Raw genomic sequence first — 20,314 nt, forward strand, 5'->3', positions numbered from 1 at the left:
ATTACACCAGAAATTATATCTCTGGCATGCTGTTATTACATATTTTCACCATCTTTATCTTTATCTTTTTTTCATTTTGTGGTGGTATGTACTGGGTGTGAGGTACTAATGAATATTCCAAAAGTTTGTAGTGTACTAATGTGAATAATACATGCTATTCATCTTATTTCTTGCCTATCTTTGTGTGGCTTCTATTAGAGTATTACTGTATTAGTATCATTTTAACTATGTAACTTTAGTTTGAACTCTTACTTCATTGCTTTCTGTGATGCTTGACGTATGTGTTTTGACTTCTGATGCAACATTATTGATTTATTGCTGATTTAAATATTGTTATGTATTTGTGTTATTTAGATTGAGTTGTTGATTCTGTAATGGATGATTCTGTCTCTATGGAAGTTGATGGTGAAAATGTAACACAAAATCTTGAAAATATGGAAAGATCTAAAATGGAAGAAGATATTAAAAAGAAAAAGACAAAGGCTGTAACATCTTATGTATGGAGATATTTCACAAAGCATAGACCTAGTGATGATGGAATAGATTGTGCTCAATGTGATGGATGCAAACAGAAGTTTAAGGCTGGTGGTAAACAATATGGGACATCGTCAATTAAGCGTCATTTGGACAGGTGCGTGAAAATAGATTTTGAGGATATTGGTCAAACTTTGATAGAAATGCAAAATAAAATGGGGCTCTCAAGATAGATAATCATGTATTGCGTGAGATATTTGCTGCCTTTGGGATTGATTGTGATGTTTCCTTTTCTATTGTTGATAATAAGAAATTTAGAAATTGGGTAAAATACATCAGTCCAACTCTAGGCCTAATTACTAGAAATACTCTTAAGGAGGATGTGTTGAAAATTTACTCAAGGAAAAAAGAAAAGCTTAAAAGTACTTTATTAGTCATTCCTAATAGAATTTGTTTGACTTCTGATTTGTGGACATCCATCATTACAGAGGATTATTTATGCCTAACTGCTCACTTTGTTGATTTGAATTGGAAATTGCAAAGTAAAATTTTGAGTTTTTGTCATATGCTTCCTCCTCACACGGGATTTGAATTGTCTTCCAAGATTTTTGAGCTTTTAAATAAATGGAGAATTGAAAAGAAGATTATGACTCATACACTAGATAACGCATTTGCTAATGATACATGTCAAGATCATTTGAAAAGTACATTAAATATGCATGATTGGTTGTTGTGTGATGGAAAGTTCTTTTATATTCATTGTTCTGCTCATATCTTGAATCTTATTGGGCAAGATGGATTAAAAATTGCTTATGATGCATTGGATAAGATTAGGAAAAGTGTGAAATATGTAAGGGGATCGAAAAGTAGAATGATAAGGTTTAAAGAATGTGTTTCAGCGATTCAGGGTTTGAATTTTACAAGTGGGTTGCATCTAGATGTTACTACTCGATGGAGTTCTACGTACATTATGCTCGAAAGTGCTATCAAGTATCGGAAGGCCTTTGAGTATTTGAAGGCAACCGATCATGCTTATAAGTATTGTCCTTCAGTTGATGAATGGGGGGAGCTAAAAAGATATGTGAATTTTTATACCCCTTTTATGAAACCATTAATTTGATTTCTGGCACATCTTACCCTACTTCGAATTTGCATTTTCTACAAGTCTATCATATTCAATGTGTTTTGATGGGAAGTTTGAGAAGTGAAGATGAGCTTCTAAGGAGCATGGAAGAAAAGATGATGAACAAATTTAAGAAGTATTAGAAAAAGTATAGTGTCATTCTTGCATTTGGTGCTATTCTTGATCCTAGACTTAAGATTTCTACTTTAGAGCTTATGTATGAAGAGATTGATGCTGAGACTGCAAAAGAGAAGGTGGAATATTTGAAAAAAAAATTATACAAACTTTTTGAAAAATATGACAAGAATTCTCTTCCAACTGTTCAAGTACAAGGACCTAGTATTCAATCTTCATCCATGGCACATACCCCTGAAAGTGCAAGCAAGAAGCGACTCGCAATTGTTGGTGTAAGTAATGTTTAACATATTTAAATTTTCTTATTAATTGTCATTATTCTATACTAACAAGATGTGATTATTTCTATTTTGATAGAAATTGATGAAACATAACCATCAAGCTGAGTCCACTTGATACATATTTGGAGGAGCCACTTTTGTCAAAGGATTACTTTGAAGATTTAGATGTTTTGGAATGGTAGAAATTATATGAGAGTCGTTATCCGAAGTTATCAATCATGGCACGTGACTTATTGAGTATTTCAATTACTACGGTTGCATCGGAATCTGCCTTTAGTATTAGAGCTCATGTCATTGACAAATATAGAAGTCGAATGTTGCCAAAAAATGTTGAGGCTGTGATTTGTACTCGCAATTGGAATAAAGGCTTTGTTGATGGTAATTACATTGTTAGTTACTAATTTAATATTTATATAACATTTAAGTATTTATATCTTGTTCTAAATTTGGGTATTCTTCTAATTGCAGGTGAAGGCGAAGGTGAAGATGTGAATCCTCAAGGTGCTAGGAGAGGTGGTGTTTCAACTTCTGGATCAGATTCAAATTTTATTGATTTAGAAGTTGATAATTGATTTATGTGTGTTGATTTAAGAATTTTTTTGGGTGTCTTGTTGATTTATGAATTATGTTGTGTTTTGTTTTAATTATGGTAGAATTTATGTGTGAATTATGCGTTTGTTTTGTTATTATTGTGCACTTATGTTTGAGACTTTGAGACTTATTATTTGTTATTGTTAATTTCAATCAAAAAAGTTATTATGGTTAATTATAATTTTTTATGGATTAATAATTAATTTAAGATATTATTCTATATATTAAAAAACAAATTTGATGGAATAATTTTATTATAAAGTAAAATAATTGTTAGTACTTACTAATTAGTATGTTAAATTGAATTTTATTGAATTTTATTATAAAAAAATTTGATTTTGGCGGGACGGGTCGGCCCGCCCCATATTTGGGCGGACCAGCCCGCTTTGCCACCCCTAATGAATGATATAATAGATAATCATGATCAATATGGATGGAAGATAAGTAAAGAATAATTAATGCCATAAAACACATGAAGAATGGTAGCCATGCATGGATGGAAGGAAATAAAATAGAGCATACTACATGCCAACATAAAAGTAAGAAAAGCATAATTCCCTACTCTTTTTCTAATGTTTCTTTATTGCCTATGAGCTTGCCTCTTGTGTTTGCATACAGAATATATTTTTGTAGAGAGAGAAGGGAGAAGATTAGTATTTGAGAGAAGTAATTTTCTACCTATAGGTGCACTCCTATTTATATACATTTGGTGATAGAGTGGTTGGGATAATTTTAAATTCAAAAGGAGGGCGGTTACTAGATTCCTATCCATAATTCAAAATTCTAATCCCATCTCATAACTGATTTTCAAATTTCGAATTTAATTTTGTTTTTAGAAGGGGGTGAAGGGAGGTTATTACAGTTTTGATCAGAAAATAAAAATCTATCGTTGTCCACTTTTTAGACTAGACAATTTATTTCATTTCTCCTGTTTATCTTATTAAGATTATATCTATTCTAATTTTTAAGTAAAATAAAATTTATGTGAGATAAAAAAATCATTTCTGTTAAATAATTTGCTACAATTTTAAATAATTTGGTCTCATTTTTGTTAAATAATAAATCTTTTAATAACTATTCATTGGTACACTAAATACTGCTAATGTGATGAGCTAAAATGATATTGTACTAAAATAATTTTATTAGAAGACAAATAATATACTATTAAATTAGTTTTTATATTTATGAAAATAAATTATTTTTTGCTATACACATATAATATTACAATTTTTTTGCAGAATTAATTTAATTATGGTTTAATTATTTTATTAATTTTTATAGTTTCATTAAAATTATAATTAGGTCTATTTTTTTAATTGAATTTTTATATTACTTTTAATTTTATAATTAGATCCTTATCAATGTAAAAGTATTAGAGTTAACAGAATATTTTTTTTTTAAAAAATTGAAAGTATTTAAAATTAAAAATCTAATTTAAATCTTTGACCAAATTTTTTTTTTAAAAAAATTATTAATAGTGTATCAATCAATAGTTATTAAAAAACTTTATTATTTAACAAAAATGAGAACAAGTTATTTAACTGAAATTGATTGTTTTATATAAAATAAATTTTATTTTACTTGAAAATTAGAATTCTTTTATAAATAACATTTAAAATTCTAAATCATTATAAGACATCATTTTAATAACATAAACAGGAGACATGAAATAAAAGGAGGAGGTTGTCTAGTTTAGGAAGAGGACGTCGATAATTTTTTATTTTTTGGTTAAAATAAATTTTCATTTTGTTATATTTAAATGTATAAAATAAAATAAAATGTTAAAAAGAAGAGGTAACAACAAAAAAATAGAGAAAGCTAACTGTTCATATCTGAGTCGAGCTGCGATCCAGGTTGGCTGAAGACACAAGTGACCGACCTCTTCAGGTTGGGTCGTTACCGACCTCTTCACAAAGAGTTCAGACCAGACGCCATAGGAGCCCAAAGCAAGCCCAAACGAAGGAACACAGCTCAATCTAAAGACGGCAAAAGCTTAGAAGGATAAGGCGGTTCCCTAAAAAGATAAGATAAGATAACTATCTTATCTCAAGGAAAGCCACTCAATAATACTATAAATACACTAGAGCACTCAGATATAACTCATACTCTGATTTTACACAAAAACCTGCCAAAAGCACGTGCTAACTTAAGCATCGGAGTCTCTTGCAGGTACCACCACCCTCCGATGACAAATGATCAGCAGCATCAGCAAGTCCAACAAGTCGGACACGTTAGCTCCGGCCACAACAGCAAATCTCACCCAAGATTGACCTTCAGTTTCAGGTAACCCTCGGAACATTGGCGCCGTTGCTGGAGAACCTGGAAGTCATTCCATCATCATGGCGGACAACCTTGACAACGATCACAACTCTAACTTAGAAAATAGAACGCCGCTTAAAAATACGGATACCACATCTAAGGATGTACCTCAACCCAAGGGAGACAAACAGCCTCCGAATGTAGAAATTCTAGAGGCTCTACAAGCTCAGCAGGATCACCTCAAGCAGCTCGAAAAAGAGGCCGAACATCAACGAAAAGCTGAAAGAGACCTCCGGAGAGAAACAAGACGGCGTCGAGAGTTAGAGGACAAGCTTCTAAAGCTCGAGGCCGGCCTTAAAACCTAAACCACTCGATCCAATCATGAAGACAGCTCCCACAAAGATCAAGACCCATTCACCAAAGAAATCATGAAGGCTAAAGTCTCAAAGAAATTTAAAGCTCCCGACATGACCCCCTACGACGGTACGTCCGACCCAAGTCATCACCTTAGCAATTTCAAAAGCAGAATGTATCTCACAGACGCCTTAGGCGCCATTCGATGCAAAGCTAAGCACGCCCCTAGCCTATTAGGGATTAAGCAAGGAGATCGGGAAAGCCTCCGCAACTACATGGAAAGATTCAACAAGGCATGTTTGGACATACAAAGTCTACCAACAGAAGCAGCTATCATGGGACTCATCAATGGTCTGCGAAAAGGACCTTTCAGCCACTCAATATCCAAAAAGCACCCAACATCCCTAAACGAGGTACAAGAACGGGCAGAAAAGTATATTAACATGGAGGAGAACTCTCGACTAGGAGAAAACTCAAAATCCGGATTCTCTTACCTTCCTCGTGACAAGGATAAAGAGTCCAAGAAAAAAGAAGACCAACCTGCTGAGGAAACTAGAAAGTACCACAGCTACACTCCACTAAGAGTGTCCCTTGTGGATGTATACAAGGAGATATGCAACACTGAGAAGATCCCACCACCTCGCCCAATCAAACACAAAAGAGGAGGGGAAAATCGGACAGAATACTGTGAATACTACTGGATCTACGGACACTCTACCAACGAGTGCTTCGACCTAAAGAATATCATAGAGAAATTGGCAAGAGAAGGGCGACTAGATCGGTACATAGCCAATAAAGCAGATGAACCAAGAAAAAGAAGAAGGGACGAAGAGATCGGACGGACTGAACGTCCAACTCACACACCTGAAAGGCATGTTCACATGATTAACGGAGGATTTGTCAGAGGAGGGATCTCTAAATCATCTCGCAAAAGACACCTTAAAGAGGTATATCATGTCAGAGAAGAAGACAGACCACTCAACCCCCCCACTATTACCTTTACCCAAGAAGACGCAACAGGCATCATCCCAAGGCATGATGATCTCATGGTCATTACTATTATTCTAGCCAACGCTAATCTCTACCGAACATTGGTAGACCAAGGGAGCTCCGCAGACATCTTGTTCAAAACCGCCTTCGACAAGCTCGACCTACAAGAGAAAGAGCTGCGAGTGTATCGGAATAGCTTGTTCGGTCTTGGGGACACCCCAATTCAACTACTAGGATACATCTCACTGCATACAACTTTTGGAAAAGGAACCCGGTCAAGGACACTAAGTATAGATTACATTGTAGTCGACGTGAGCTCAGCATATAATGCTCTTATAGGTCGGATAACACTAAACCAGCTCGCCGCAGTAGTCTCCACTCCGCATCTATGCTTGAATTTTTCGACTCTAGAAGGGATCACCACAGTAAAAGGAGACCAAAAGCTTGCGCGACACTGTTACAACGAAAGTTTGAACCTTAAAGGCAACCCCAATGGAAAGGAAATCAACACCATTGAACTAGAGAGAGTTCGAGCTCGCGAAGAACTTTGTCCACAACCTGAAGGTGAGTGTAAGACCCCTAAATTTTTAAAAGTTATTAATTAATTATTTATGATGCATTATATTTATTTAAGACTATATTTTGGAGATTTTTATATAAGTTGAGTAAACTCCTATTTTTAATTTAGAGTTCTTATAATTGAAAAATAGTGAATATTTTATATGCCTTAATTTTAAATATTTATATTTTTAACCTTATTTTATAAATGAAAAAGAATTAATTTATTTATCCCCAATTTTTATTTAATTAGCATTTAATTGAAACTAATTTACAAAATTGTAATTAAAAGGTATTCTAAAGATGGATATTTTATATTTAATTTGATTTTTAATTATTATCCCATCTTTTTATTTATTTTATAAAATTACACTACTACACCTAACATTTTAGTAAAAATATCTAACCTAACCCTAATTTTATCTTAACCTAATTTTATACCCTTACCCACACTAACACACACTCCACACCCCACCCTCACCCATCGTAACCACACACACTTAACACAACACACACACCCTGAAAGAAGAAAGAAAAAGAATGAAGGAAAGAGAGAAGAAAAGAAAGGGAGAAGGGAGAAGATGGAGACCTGAGAGGGAGAGAACGCCGGGGATAGGTGAGCTGCAACAGGGGAGAAGGGAAGAGAGAAAAGAGGGGAACCGAGAGAGAGGGAAGGCGATGGGGAAGAAGAAGCTCGCCGCCGCCATGGGTACTGCTGCTCGCGCTGCCGTTCATCCTTGCTGCCGCCAACTGCACCATCGCGGAAGAGAGACTGACTCCGTCACCATCACCGCGTCGTGCTACACGCCGTCACCGCCATTGTTTCGTCACGAGTGAAGAACACGCAAGGGAGGAAACAGAACTGCGAGGGAGCTCAGCCACGGAGAAAGGAGACGCATGTCAGATCTGTTGCTGCCGGACCGCCCAGCTGACCTGTTGCCAAACCACGCCGCCATTCGAGAAGTTGTCTCTGCCGCCGCTGCCGAAGGTCGCCATCGGAACCGCCACTCCACTTCTGTCCTTCTTCTTACAGTGAGTTACCCACGCCTTGAAACTCTTTCTGTAATCATTCTAGCTATCTGTGGTTAAGGACTCTGATGTATAGATGTTGTAAGGTTAATTTTATGGGTTTGCATGTCAAAAATCAAGGTTGTTGCTGAGCCACTGAAGCTCATGGCCGCTGTCGGAGCTGCTGCCAGTTAAGTTTGGGGTGGCTGGCACGTCGTTCTTATATTCTAGAGTAATAACCGGGGTTGCATGTTGGGACTTAAAGATGTTTTTGCTGTGGTGAAAATGTGCGGGCTATGAATTAAAGCTGCCGTTGACTTCAGGTCCAGAGGAAAGAAATTTCTTGAGTCATTTGGATTGTGGTTTGAACGTGTCGAGGTATGGCATTTTCTTAAATTCATTTTACTTTAAGAGTTGTTATAAGTCGATAATAATATGAAAAATATAATTTTATAATTACATGAGTTTTATGAGTTGAATCGAATTATTTGGATGGCTGTGATTATTATTTGACTGGTTTGCTGAATAATTGAGGAAGCTAGTTATTTTGATTTGCTATTTTGGCTAGTTAAGTTGGTCGTTATTGAATTGATTTTCGTTGAATTACTGGAAGATGTTTAATGTTGGAATTTGGTTTGATTTTGGAAAGGATTTGATATTGAGAACTAGTTGAGAATGGGTTGAAAAATGTGGTTTTGATGGGACCTGCAAGGGTGGCATAGTCCGAATTTTAGAGGAGATACTGCCCAAATTTTTATAAAAAAAATTGGAGACTTTGTTTAAAAATGGTTATTTAAAATGATTTAGATTTTCAAGGATTTTGTAATTTGACTTTTGAGAATTATGAAGAAAAAGTTTACATTTGGTGCTTGATTTATTTAGAAAAGAATGAATTATATTTTGAATCTGTATTATTGAAGAAAGTAACAAGTGGTATGATGAGAATGAGTATGAGAGTGAAGATTGATTTTTGAGTATGATTTTTGAATAATTGAATGATAATGAAGATGAATGTGAAAATGAGATATGAATTAGTATCGGAAGTGAAAGTAATAGTTATGAGAAATGATTGAATATATTGAGCTTGAGGGTGTTATCTCCCTCATGTCAGCTTGGGGTGGGTGTTATCTCCCTCATGTCAGCTTGGGGTGTTGTCTCTTCTCCCCATGTCAGCTTGTGATTCGTCCCATGGATATTATTGAGCTTGGGGCGTTCCTTTTCCCATGGTATATTTTTGAGCTTGAGAACATGTCGGGATGGCTACGTAACCGACAGTTGATATCAACAGCCATAGGATAGGCATTCATCATATGCATTTGTATGCTTTGCTTGTGTTTGAATTTGTTTGGGTTTGCCTAATTGCTAATCTGTTATTAACTGCTATTTGAGCTATTTGCTGTAACTGCTATCTATACCTGTGTTTTCCTTGTATGTTTTGCCTGTGTTTGTTTCTGTTGTGGTACCTTCGAGTTTGGATATTGATGATGAGATGATGATTTGGTTGTGGAATTATTTGAGTCACTGAGTTGAAGGCTGTGGTTGATCATTATTAGAAAACTTTTAATTTTCTTTTATAGTAAAGACTGAGTTTGAAATTTCTGAATACTTAATTACTGAGTTTGGAAAACAATTTACCTACTATATATCTTCTTATAATAAACTCTAAAAATCTGTGGTGAGACCATGTGGTTAGGTTCTTACCCCCCTACAGACTTTTCTTTTTAGGATATGGACGAAAAAGCTTATGAAGAGTAGTTGAGTTGGCTTATGTGATAGAAGATGTTTCAGTTTAGTTATTATTATTCTTCCCTCGCCATTAATATTATAACTTTTGCAAGAGGGATAGGAGTTTTGATATATGAAGTTTATATATTGTTATGATGTATAAATATATATTATTTGTAAGTATTATAAATTGTATTGAAAAGTATGGATGTATGTTTTAAAAATTCGGTTTAAGATTTAAACAGGCTTATATTTTAGTATTAAATATTTTAAGAGTCGTAATACCCGAGCTATCAGAGTGGCGCAGCCGAAAGCGTGACATTTTGATAGTTATGGTGTTACAGTGAGACCGAAGAAGTCCAGATCGGGGATGCTCAGGATAAAACAACAAATGTAGGGGCAACCTTGAAAGGAGAGTTAAAAGAGCCACAGATACAACTCCTAAAGGATAATGCCGACCTCTTTGCATGGAAGGCAGCGAACATGCCCGGCATAGATCCCAAGCTAATGTGCCATAAGCTGGCAGTTTACCCCGGATCTCGGCCCATGCAACAGACACGCAGGAAGCTCGGGCCAGAAAGATTCCAAGCTGTGGAAGAGCAAGTTCAAGCCACTACTGGAGCCAGGGTTCATAAGAGAGATCAAATACCCATTATGGCTAGCCAATATTTTCTTGGTGAAGAAGTCAAATGGCAAGTGGAGAATGTGTACTGACTACACCGACCTCAATAAGGCCTGCCCAAAAGATCCCTACCCGCTCCCAAACATAAATACTCTAGTGGATGCTTCTTCTAGATACAAGTACCTCTCATTAATGGATGCCTATTCAGGATACAACCAAATTCCAATATATCCACCTAATCAAGAGAAGACCTCGTTCCTAACCCCAAAGGCAAACTATTGTTATATAGTTATACCCTTTGGACTCAAGAACGCAGGAGCTACCTACCAAAGGCTGATGAATAAAGTATTTGCTGACCATATCGGGAAACTCATGGAGGTTTATGTAGACGACATGCTGGTAAAAACACAAAGTAAGGAATCACTATTGTCCGACTCACCAAAGTGTTCGGCACCATAAGAAAGCACGGTGTGCGACTCAATCCTGCGAAGTGTACCTTCGCGGTAGAAGCTGACAAATTCTTAGGCTTCATGCTCATACAAAGAGGAATCAAGGCAAACCTACAACAGCTCAATGGAAGATTGGCAGCCCTGTCCAGATTTCTAGCCAGATCAGCCATAAGATCTCTTCCCTTTTACACAACACTAAGGAAGGGGAAGAGGTTTGAATGGACAACAGAGTGCGAACAAGCCTTCCAAGATTTCAAAAAATTCTTAGGGCAGCCGCCCATTCTTACCCGACCAAGGGAAGGAGAAACACTCATATTATACCTCGCAGTAGGAAGTCAGGCAATAGCCTCAGCACTAGTCAAAGAAGACGAAAGTGGGTAACAACCCTTCTACTTCATCAGCAAGGCTCTACAATGGGCCGAACTAAACTATCAAAAGATAGAAAAGTTTCCCTACGCCCTCATACTCACTTCTTGACGATTCCGCCCATATTTCCAAACTCACACCATCAAGGTTCGGACCAACCAGCCCATAAAAGGCATCCTGCAGAAAACAGACTTAGCTGGAAGAATCCTGCAGTGGGCAGTCGAGTTGTCCAAATTCAACCTTAAATATAAAGCTCGGATGGCTATCAAATCATAGTATCTGGTCGACTTCATTGCCGAGTATACCGACACCCGGGAATTCCCACAAAGTGGAATCTCTACGTAGACGGTTCTTCAAACAAAACCGGGAGTGGCGCAGGTGTAATTATAAAAAGTGATCAAGGAACCCAAATCGAGCTCTTGCTAAAGTTTGAATTCTCTGCTTCAAATAATCAAGCTGAATATGAGACACTACTATCTGGGTTGAAGCTGGCTAGGGAGGTATGAGTTTAAAAGCTTGTCATCTTCAGCGATTCGCAAGTAGTTACCTCACAAATAAAAGGGAGCTACCAAGCTATATAAGGATCCCACCATGAAAAAATATATGGACAAGACCAAAAAACAGTTCGGGCAGATCGGGGAATATGAGGTCCAACATATACCTCGAAAACAGAATGCCTGAGTTGATGCACTTTTAAAACTAGCCAGCACCAAACCAGGGGGCAACAACAGAAGCCTCATCCAAGAAATACTCCAACAAAATTCTGTGCTTTCTTTCAATACTGTTGCTGCATATAAAAATCAGAGTCGTAATGATCTTAATAAAGACATCATGATGAATAAAAAAGATTTTAATCTTTCTCTTAATTTTCCTCAATTTTTCGGCTTTACTTCTGATTCCTTGTTTGCTAAGCATGCTTCCTCTTCTACTGTTTTCAATCCTATTATTTCTAATGCTGCATTATGTACTTATTTGCCTAAATATGCATCCTTGACTATGAATTGTGCACTTCAAACTCACAATCCTGGTAATGACAGTCTCATTCACACAAAAGAGACCTCTAAATGTCTGCAAACTACTAACAATCCTATTGCATTTATCACTCAAATTAGGCATATTTTACCTACTGAACTTTGGCATAAGAGACTTGGACATAGAAATCTAGGCACTGTTCAAAAAGTCATGTCCCAATGCAATCTTCCTTTCTCCAAGTCTGACTTACCATACCAAGTCTGTGAATTTTGCACTATGGCCAAAATGCATCAGTTACCCTTTGAAGATTCTGATTCTATTTACACTAGTCCTTTGGAGCTAGTTTACATTGATATTTGGGGGTCAGCTCCCTTTATCTCAAAGTCTGGTTTTAGATATTATATATGCTTTGTCGATGCATGTACAAAATTCTCATCTATTTCTCTTCTTGTTAACAAATCACAGGCCCGTTTTGCTCTTCAAAATTACAAAACACTCATGAAAAATCAAACTAACATGAAACTAAAAAGCATTCAAAGTGATCATGGCATGGAGTTTTTGTCAAAGTCCTTTACATCATTCCTTCAAGAGCATGGTGTGTCTATCATATAACTAAGACTGGTTTATCTCTTTTGGCTACTGCATCCATGCCCCTAGAGTATTGGGATGCTGCCTTCACTACTGCATGTTTTCTTATCAATAGGTTACCTATAGCAAAATTGAATTTTCATAGTTCTTATGAAGCACTCTTTCATAAACTACCAGATTATATGTCCTTAAGAATTTTTTGCTGTGCTTGCTATCCCTTGCTACGACCATACAACAATAGGAAGTTCAATTTTAAATATGAAATGTGTGTGTTTTTAGGCTATGATTCAAATCATAAAGGCTACAAATGTCTCAGTCAGGATGGCAAGACTTTTATTTATCGAAATGTACTCTTTGATGAACTTATTTTTCCCTTTTAGCAATGGAAAACTTCACCCCCTCTAAACTGTCTTCACCATATTCTCCTCATAATGCACCAGCTGGAGTCATTCCTTTGATCAATCACTCTGGCCTATCTGATTCTTCGTCTACCTCTCTTAGCCAAACTCCTTCTTCACCTGCTACATACTCATCTCACACTGCCAGCCCTCCAACCCTTTCCACTCATCCCTTATTTTTCTTTCCCTCAACTACTGCTAAATCTACATCAACACTTGAGGCTTGTTCATGTTCCTCCTTCTTTAGCCCACCTACAACAACCAATACTCTTTCTATCTCTGGGATAGAGATCCAACCCCCTCCTACTACACCTCCACCCTTTTCTACCAACACTCATCCCATGACCACTAGACTAAAATCAGGTGCTATACAGCCTAAAAATCTGGTAGCCATTACCGAAACTCCTGATCTATTCACTAAAGTTCCAAAAAATGCTAAACAGGCTCTCACTTGTCCTCATTGGAAGCAGGCTATGGACAATGAATTTGCAGCCCTGGCCAAATGTGGGACATGGTCCCTGGTTGATCCTCCACTCAATGCAACTATTGTTGGGTGCAAGTGTGTATATACTATAAAAAAGAATGCAGAGGGTAAGATTCTGAGGTATAAAGCAAGATTAGTTGCTAAAGGTTTTCATCAAGTGGAGGGGATTGACTTTGAAGAAATTTTTAGCCCTGTAGTAAGGCCAGTGTCGGTGCGAATCATCATCACTATTGCCCTCACCAATAATTGGTGATTCAGGCAGTTTGACTTTGATAATGTGTTCTTAACTGGAGCATTATCTGAAAATGTATATATACAACAGCCAGCTGGGTACAATGAGAGGTAGCCACTCAAAGTTTCCAAGTTGCACAAGGCCATCTATGGTCTTAAGCAAGCCCCAAGGGCTTGGTATCATACTCTTGCTTCTACTTTACGAACCCTTGAATTTTGGAATACAACTTCTGATGTGACATCATTTATAAGAAACACAAATTCTGATGTCACTTACATGTTGATATATGTGGATGATATAATTGTTACATGGTCCAATTCTGCTGCAATTGATACTTTAATTAAACAGTTAAACTGTATTTTCCCTTTAAAAGATCTTGGTTTGTTTCACTTTTTTTTAGGCCTTGAAACTCATTATTTGCCTGAGCAGAAATTGTTGCTTACTCAAACAAAGTATGCAATGGATCTGTTACATCGTGCAAGAATGCATAATTCCAATCCTATGCCTACACCTATGATGACATCTTCGAAGCTGAGTAAGAATGACTCAGACCTTTATGAAGATCCTAAGCATTACAGGTCTATCGTAGGAGCTATACAGTACCTCACAATTACAAGACCAGATCTAGCTTTTGCCGTGAACAAAGTTTCGCAGTTTATGCACTCACTAACCGTTCAACATTGGAAAGCAGTCAAGAGGATCCTTCAATACCTTCAAGGTACACTTCAAGAGAGCTTAATTTTTTCCAAATGCACTGATTATCGTATTCTCTCCTTTGCAGATTCAGACTGGGCCTCAGACTTGGATGATTGAAGGTCAACTTCTGGCTACTATATCTATCTCAGCACAAATTTAATAGCTTGGAAGAGTGGCAAGCAATCAAAGGTTAGCAGATCTAGCACAGAGGCAGAATATAGGGCAATAGCCTAAGCTCAAACGGAGATCATGAGCATCCAACAGCTGTTGAAAGAGTTGGGAGTCCACCAACAAATACCTCCAACAATTTACTGTGATAATCATATCACCTGTATGCTTGCTGCCAACCCTGTTCTGCACAGTAGGTGCAAGCATTTGGAGATGGATCTCCATTTTATCAGGGACTTGGTTAATTTTAAAAAGCTTTATGTGGTTCATATCTCGGCTCTTGATCAAGTGGTGGACTTATTAACCAAATCACTCTCAATTACCCTCTTCACCAGGTTTAAAAGCAAACTTCGGATAGGGACTCATCCCTCCCTAAGTTTAAGGGGGGTGTTGAGAGTAAGCACACAAATTAAAAGCTAGTTGGTTAGAGTTGTTAGATTAGTTGTATCAGTTAGTTAGCCACAAAAGGTGGGAAGTTTGGTTAGAGTAGTTAGATTAGCTATATCAGTTAGTTAGCCACAAAAGGTGGAAAGTTTTAAAAATTTTAAAAATATTCTTAAGTTTTATTTTGTTTTAATTTAATTTTTAAAATTTTCGATTTGTATCAACTTTAAAACTAATTCAGTAATAATACATGATAATTATATCTGATTTACTTGTATTAAATATTGTTTTTGTGAAATTATTACTAAATTGGCCTTAAATTTTTTAAAAATTAGCTATAAAAAATATATTTAATACAATTTAAAAGTTTTTGAAATAAAATTAAAATAAAATAAAATTTAAGAATTTTTTTGATACTTTAAATAAATTTTAAAGATAAAAAATATATTTTATCCTAAATTATAACATGTTGAAAGTTAGATCCATTTTCTTTTAAAAGAAATACAAAATATACTCAAAAGAGTATCCCTTTAAAGACACCTAGTCTTACTCCTTTTCAGATTTCTGGGGCCTGATGCACATACAAGTTTTTTTGGTATACAAATTCATACAAATTGGTCCAAACCCAACAAAAATAACTCTCAATTCAGATTGCATGTAAACGCGTGCTTCCCCAACTCTTGAATAGCGCAAATGGTTCTTCTCCCTCAATCAAAATCGCAACTCTCAAAATTCAAATAAGGGTCAAAATTTCTCAAAAATCTCTCAAAATCGTCGCGAAAAGTAAAGGAAGTTGCGAAGCTGAATTCGAAAAGAATTATGAGAAAATGAAATAAGAAGATGAAGAAGAAGCAGCAGTAGAAAATGAGGAGGAGGAAGAGGAAGAGTTTTGAATTATGCAGAACTTATTAGCACACATACATCGAAAATTCTTAAACAATACACTTAAATATCTTCATGTTACACCCAAATTTACTGCAAATACAGAAAAAATATTTCCTCTAATGCTGCATTTTTTTGTCTTTTTTTTCTTATTTCTTTCTTTCTTTTAGTTGAATGAATGTAAATTCATCATCTTCTAAGTAAATTTGTAACATTGTGTGTTTCTTCTTCTCCTTTGTTTGACTTTTTTGTTTTTATTCTTGAGAAGGTAAAACAAGAAAAAAAAGATGAATAAGAAAAAAAAGAGATATGATGATTATGATGAAAAAAAAGAAGAAGAAGAAGAAGAAGAAGAAGCAGAAGATGAGGAAGAGGGAGAAGAAGAGTTTTGAATTATGCAGAACTTATCAGCATACATATACCGAAAAATTCTTAAACAATACACTTAAATATCTTCATGTTACACCCAAATTTGCTGCAAATATAGCAAAATATTTTCTCTAATACTGCATTTTTTTCTTCTTCTTTTATTTCTTATTTCTTTCTTTCTTTTAGTTGAATGAATGTAAGTTAATCATCTTCTAAGTAAATTTGTAGCATTATGTGTTTATTCTTCTTCTTGTTTGATTTTTTGTTTTTATTCTTGTTAAGAGAGTAAAACAAAAAGAAACTTGAGAAGATAAAACAAAAAAAAAAGATGAATAAGAAAAAAAAAAGAAGAAGATGAGCAAGAGGGAGAGAAAGAGTTTTGAATTATGCAAAACTTATCAACACACATACACCAAAAATTCTTAAACAACACACTTAAATATCTTCGTGTTACACTTAAATTTACTGCAAATACAGAAAAATATTTCCTCTAATACTGTATTTTTCTTCTTCTTTTTCTTCTTCTTTTTTTGTTTCTTTTTTCTTTTTTTAGTTGAATGAATGTAAGTTCATCATCTTTCAAGTAATTTTGAAGCATTATGTGTTTCTTCTTCTTCTTTATTTAATTTTTTTGTTTTTATTATTTTTAAGAGAGTCAAACAAAAAGAAACTTGAGAAGGTAAAATAAAAAAAAAAGATGAATAAGAAAAAAAAAAGAAAATGATGATGATAAAAAAGAAGATGAAGCAACAGCAGAAGACGAGGAAGAGGGAGAAGAAGAGTTTTGAATTATACAAAACTTATCAGCACACATACATAAAAAATTCTTAAATAATACAATTAAATATCTTCGTGTTACACTTAGATTTGCTACAAATACATAAAAATTTTCTCTAATGCAGAATGCTTACATTATATTCAATTCAAACCATCAACGATAAACAACAATTTTCACAAACAAAAATAACATTATTCACCTACAGAATCATAAACTACTAACGAAAATATTCACTCGAATCGAAGCACACCTCAGCCACTTGATTGGATTCAAAACAATAATCAACTTTGTTCTGGTTCGATTGACAATCTGAATTTGAATTATTCATTATCTTCAACAACGAGATAACTGTTCAAAACTTATTTTAGAGCTTGATTTCAAAACCGTAGAGAATGAACGAAGAGAAATGCAGAGAACGTAGAGATAGAAGAAAACGTAGATCGAAAACAGAAACGAAATCCTTTCGAAAAAGACAGTTATATATTCGCAGGTTGATTGATAAGTTAGTTAAATTTAGAGGTGCGTGAGGTGAATTGAGGTAAAATGACTTGTATAGACTTGTATGAAAAAATGACTTATATGTGAAGAATAATTATTATCTTTATTAACGGTGAGGTTAATTAATTAAGTATAACCAATGTTTTGTAAATTTATAAATATCAATAAATTTTTTTTTTGAAAGTAAGAGCTCAACACATAAGTGAAGCAAAGTAAGGCTAAAACAATAACAAAAAAAGCCATAATTTCTATGTCATTTTCGTCATAACCATCAACAACACGAGTTATTTATAATATCACTCCATAGCACATAAAAAAGATTGCTCCACACAGTCTTTAATTCCTGTTGTCTTGCTGAAATATGACATCATTTCGTGGTAACCAAATAGTCCACGTAACTGAGAAGAATCCAAGTAGCCAATACTTACGCCTCTCTTTTCTCATCGGCACGTTAATAAAATTTTATTTTAAAATAACAAAATAATATATTATTTTTAAATTAGTCTATATAATTAAAATAAAAAATTTTAATTTAAACTAATTTATTCACGGTAATCATCTTAAAAGATTTTATTAATATTTTTTTAAAAATTAATCTACCTAAAATGTGAATCTTACTGTTTATTTGTCATTTTTCTATTTTTTTTAAATAATGAAAAGTAGCTAGTTATCCATCCTTACCTCCAATCACCAACTACCATAATTTTGCGAGACTCTGCTAAAAGTCTCTCTCTTCAAAGGGGAATGAAAAATGAATGAATAAAGAATGAAACGTCTTCATCCATTTTCTCTTCGGAAACAAAACTTGTTGGAAACCTTAAAAAATAAAAACCATGATTTTGTTCTTCGTAACTGGTAACTCGTAACACACACAACACAAACCTCATCCAAAGAAGAAGAAGAAGAAGAAGAAGAAGAAGAAGAATAGTCACTGAATCTTAAACTCACACGACACGAAGAGCTATGGATAGGCATGATGAGCAAAACTCCAATCCCTTCGCAACCACCGATTCCGATTCCGATTCCGACTCGGTGAGTTGCTTCGTCACCGATCTCTTCGAAACTCGCTCTGAGCCTTCTCGTCATTGCTCCTGCGGTGACGTCAACATAAACCCCTTCTCCGGCGTCGTTTGCGACCTTCACGGGGAAGCATCGTTAGGGTTAGGGTTTGGAGCTGAAATTGGATCCCAAAATGACAATCACAGTGGTGTTTTCGATTTCTCGATAGGTGATAATAATGGTTTGGGTGGGCTTAGGGTTGTTGGATTCGGATCCGATTCGGATTCGGCTGGAGAGGAAGGTGAGCTTGATCGAGCTATGGAGGAGTTCGGTTCTTCTGGTGTGCGTGGTTTTAGTGATGATGATGATCATAGGGTTGATGGTGGAGGGTTTGATGATTTTGATGTTAGGTTGTGTTGGGATAGTCTCTGTTTGGAGGATCAGAGGACCTTGAATGAGAGTTTTGAATGGGAGGAGGTAGAGGAGAGGGTGAATGATAGGGAAGATTCCAGTTTGGTGATTGATGAGGTTGAGGTTGATGATCAATCAGTGGCGTCCGGGTTTTCGCACAGCGAGGATCCCGGCGAGGAGGCGTTGAGGTACCTGGAGTGGGAAATTCTCTTGGCTGTGAACAATTTGGAGAGGAATTCAATCTTGGAACATGAAGCCAATGTGGATTCTTATTTAGCAGTTGGGGATGGTTATATGTACACTGCTGAGTATGATGTTCTGTTTGGGCAGTTTCTGGAGAATGAGAGTGCCTTGAAGGGTAGTCCCCCTGCGGCGAAGAGTGTCGTGGAGAATCTTCCGGTGGTTGAGTTGACAAAGGAGGAGTTGCAGGGGAAGAATGTGGCTTGTGCTATTTGTAAAGATGAGATATTGTTGGAGGAGAAGGTGACTAGGCTTCCTTGCTCGCACTGTTATCATGGGGATTGCATTATGCCTTGGTTGAGTATTCGTAACACTTGCCCTGTTTGTCGATTTGAGTTGCCTACCGATGATCCTGAATACGAGCAGAGGAAGAGCCGGATGGCTGCTCACGAGATGGTGGAGCTTGCAATGCAGAGGCAAGTTTGAATCGTCGCCTCAGGTTATAGTTGTCTTCTGTAAATAGCAGTTTGTTTTCTCTCATATCCAACTGATGGTGAGAACCAAAAATCTTTTGTAATTGGTTTTCATGTTGCGCGGTGGTTTTTGAATAAGTTTCGTGCCATATTATATGTTCTGAATAGTCAAGAAATGAATGTCTGTCAATATTTATTTTATGCAAAGACATAGTGTATCCCAAGAAGAATTATGTTTTTTAATAAACTTGTATATAAGTTGTCATTATTGGATTTAAGTATCTCTGTACACACAGAAGAAAGTGTTGGCTACCTGTACTTTGGCTTATGCATATACTCAAGAATATTCACTTCTAGCATAAAGGGACAATGTGTTTTAATATGAGTTCTTAGTTTGACTCTGAATTCAGTGTGCTATTAGTTAAACAGGGTTCATGGTATTCCTTTATTTTTGTGTTGTATAAAGAAATAAGGAGTGAAGGTAATATAGGGAGAAACTTTGGGTAGTATTTATATTGAAAAACATGATAGAATCTCAGCTTTCAGATGGTTTGATAATTCATAGGTAGAGGTAGAGGAAACCTGCTTAGATGTTGCCATATTGGTGTATAAAGAATTGAAGAAAGATGTTACCCTAACTCTATCCTTATGCTTGTTGTTTGGAAGGGTAAATTACACCGATTTCCTTAAGTCTAGGCGATATTACACACAATATACTCTCTTCGTAAAAGTAGACATTAACCTCCCGAGATTTTTTATACTCGGCACCGAAGCATTTTATAAATCTTTTTGACATTGATATGATCTATAAATGTGAGACTGAATCACTGACTAGCATAACAGATTAACGGATGCCGTCTATATCAC

General features: G+C 35.7%; 1 protein-coding gene across 1 annotated transcript; it reads left to right on the forward strand.

Annotated features, from left to right (window-relative positions):
* Window positions 1–18,084: 18,084 nt before the first annotated feature.
* LOC107471518 (uncharacterized) lies at window positions 18,085–19,725 on the forward strand. Its single transcript, XM_016091007.3, has one exon. The coding sequence runs from the start codon at window positions 18,348–18,350 to the stop codon at window positions 19,458–19,460; it is 1,113 nt and encodes a 370-aa protein (XP_015946493.1). The 5' UTR covers window positions 18,085–18,347; the 3' UTR covers window positions 19,461–19,725.
* The last annotated feature ends 589 nt before the right edge of the window (window positions 19,726–20,314 follow it).

Source organism: Arachis duranensis, chromosome 10 (assembly GCF_000817695.3).
Source record: "Arachis duranensis cultivar V14167 chromosome 10, aradu.V14167.gnm2.J7QH, whole genome shotgun sequence".
Taxonomy (NCBI): Eukaryota; Viridiplantae; Streptophyta; class Magnoliopsida; order Fabales; family Fabaceae; genus Arachis; species Arachis duranensis.

Excerpts from the sequence above, each read along its gene's own strand:
- LOC107471518 (XM_016091007.3), top strand. The coding sequence starts at position 18,348 with ATGGATAGGCATGATGAGCAAAACTCCAATCCCTTCGCAACCACCGAT.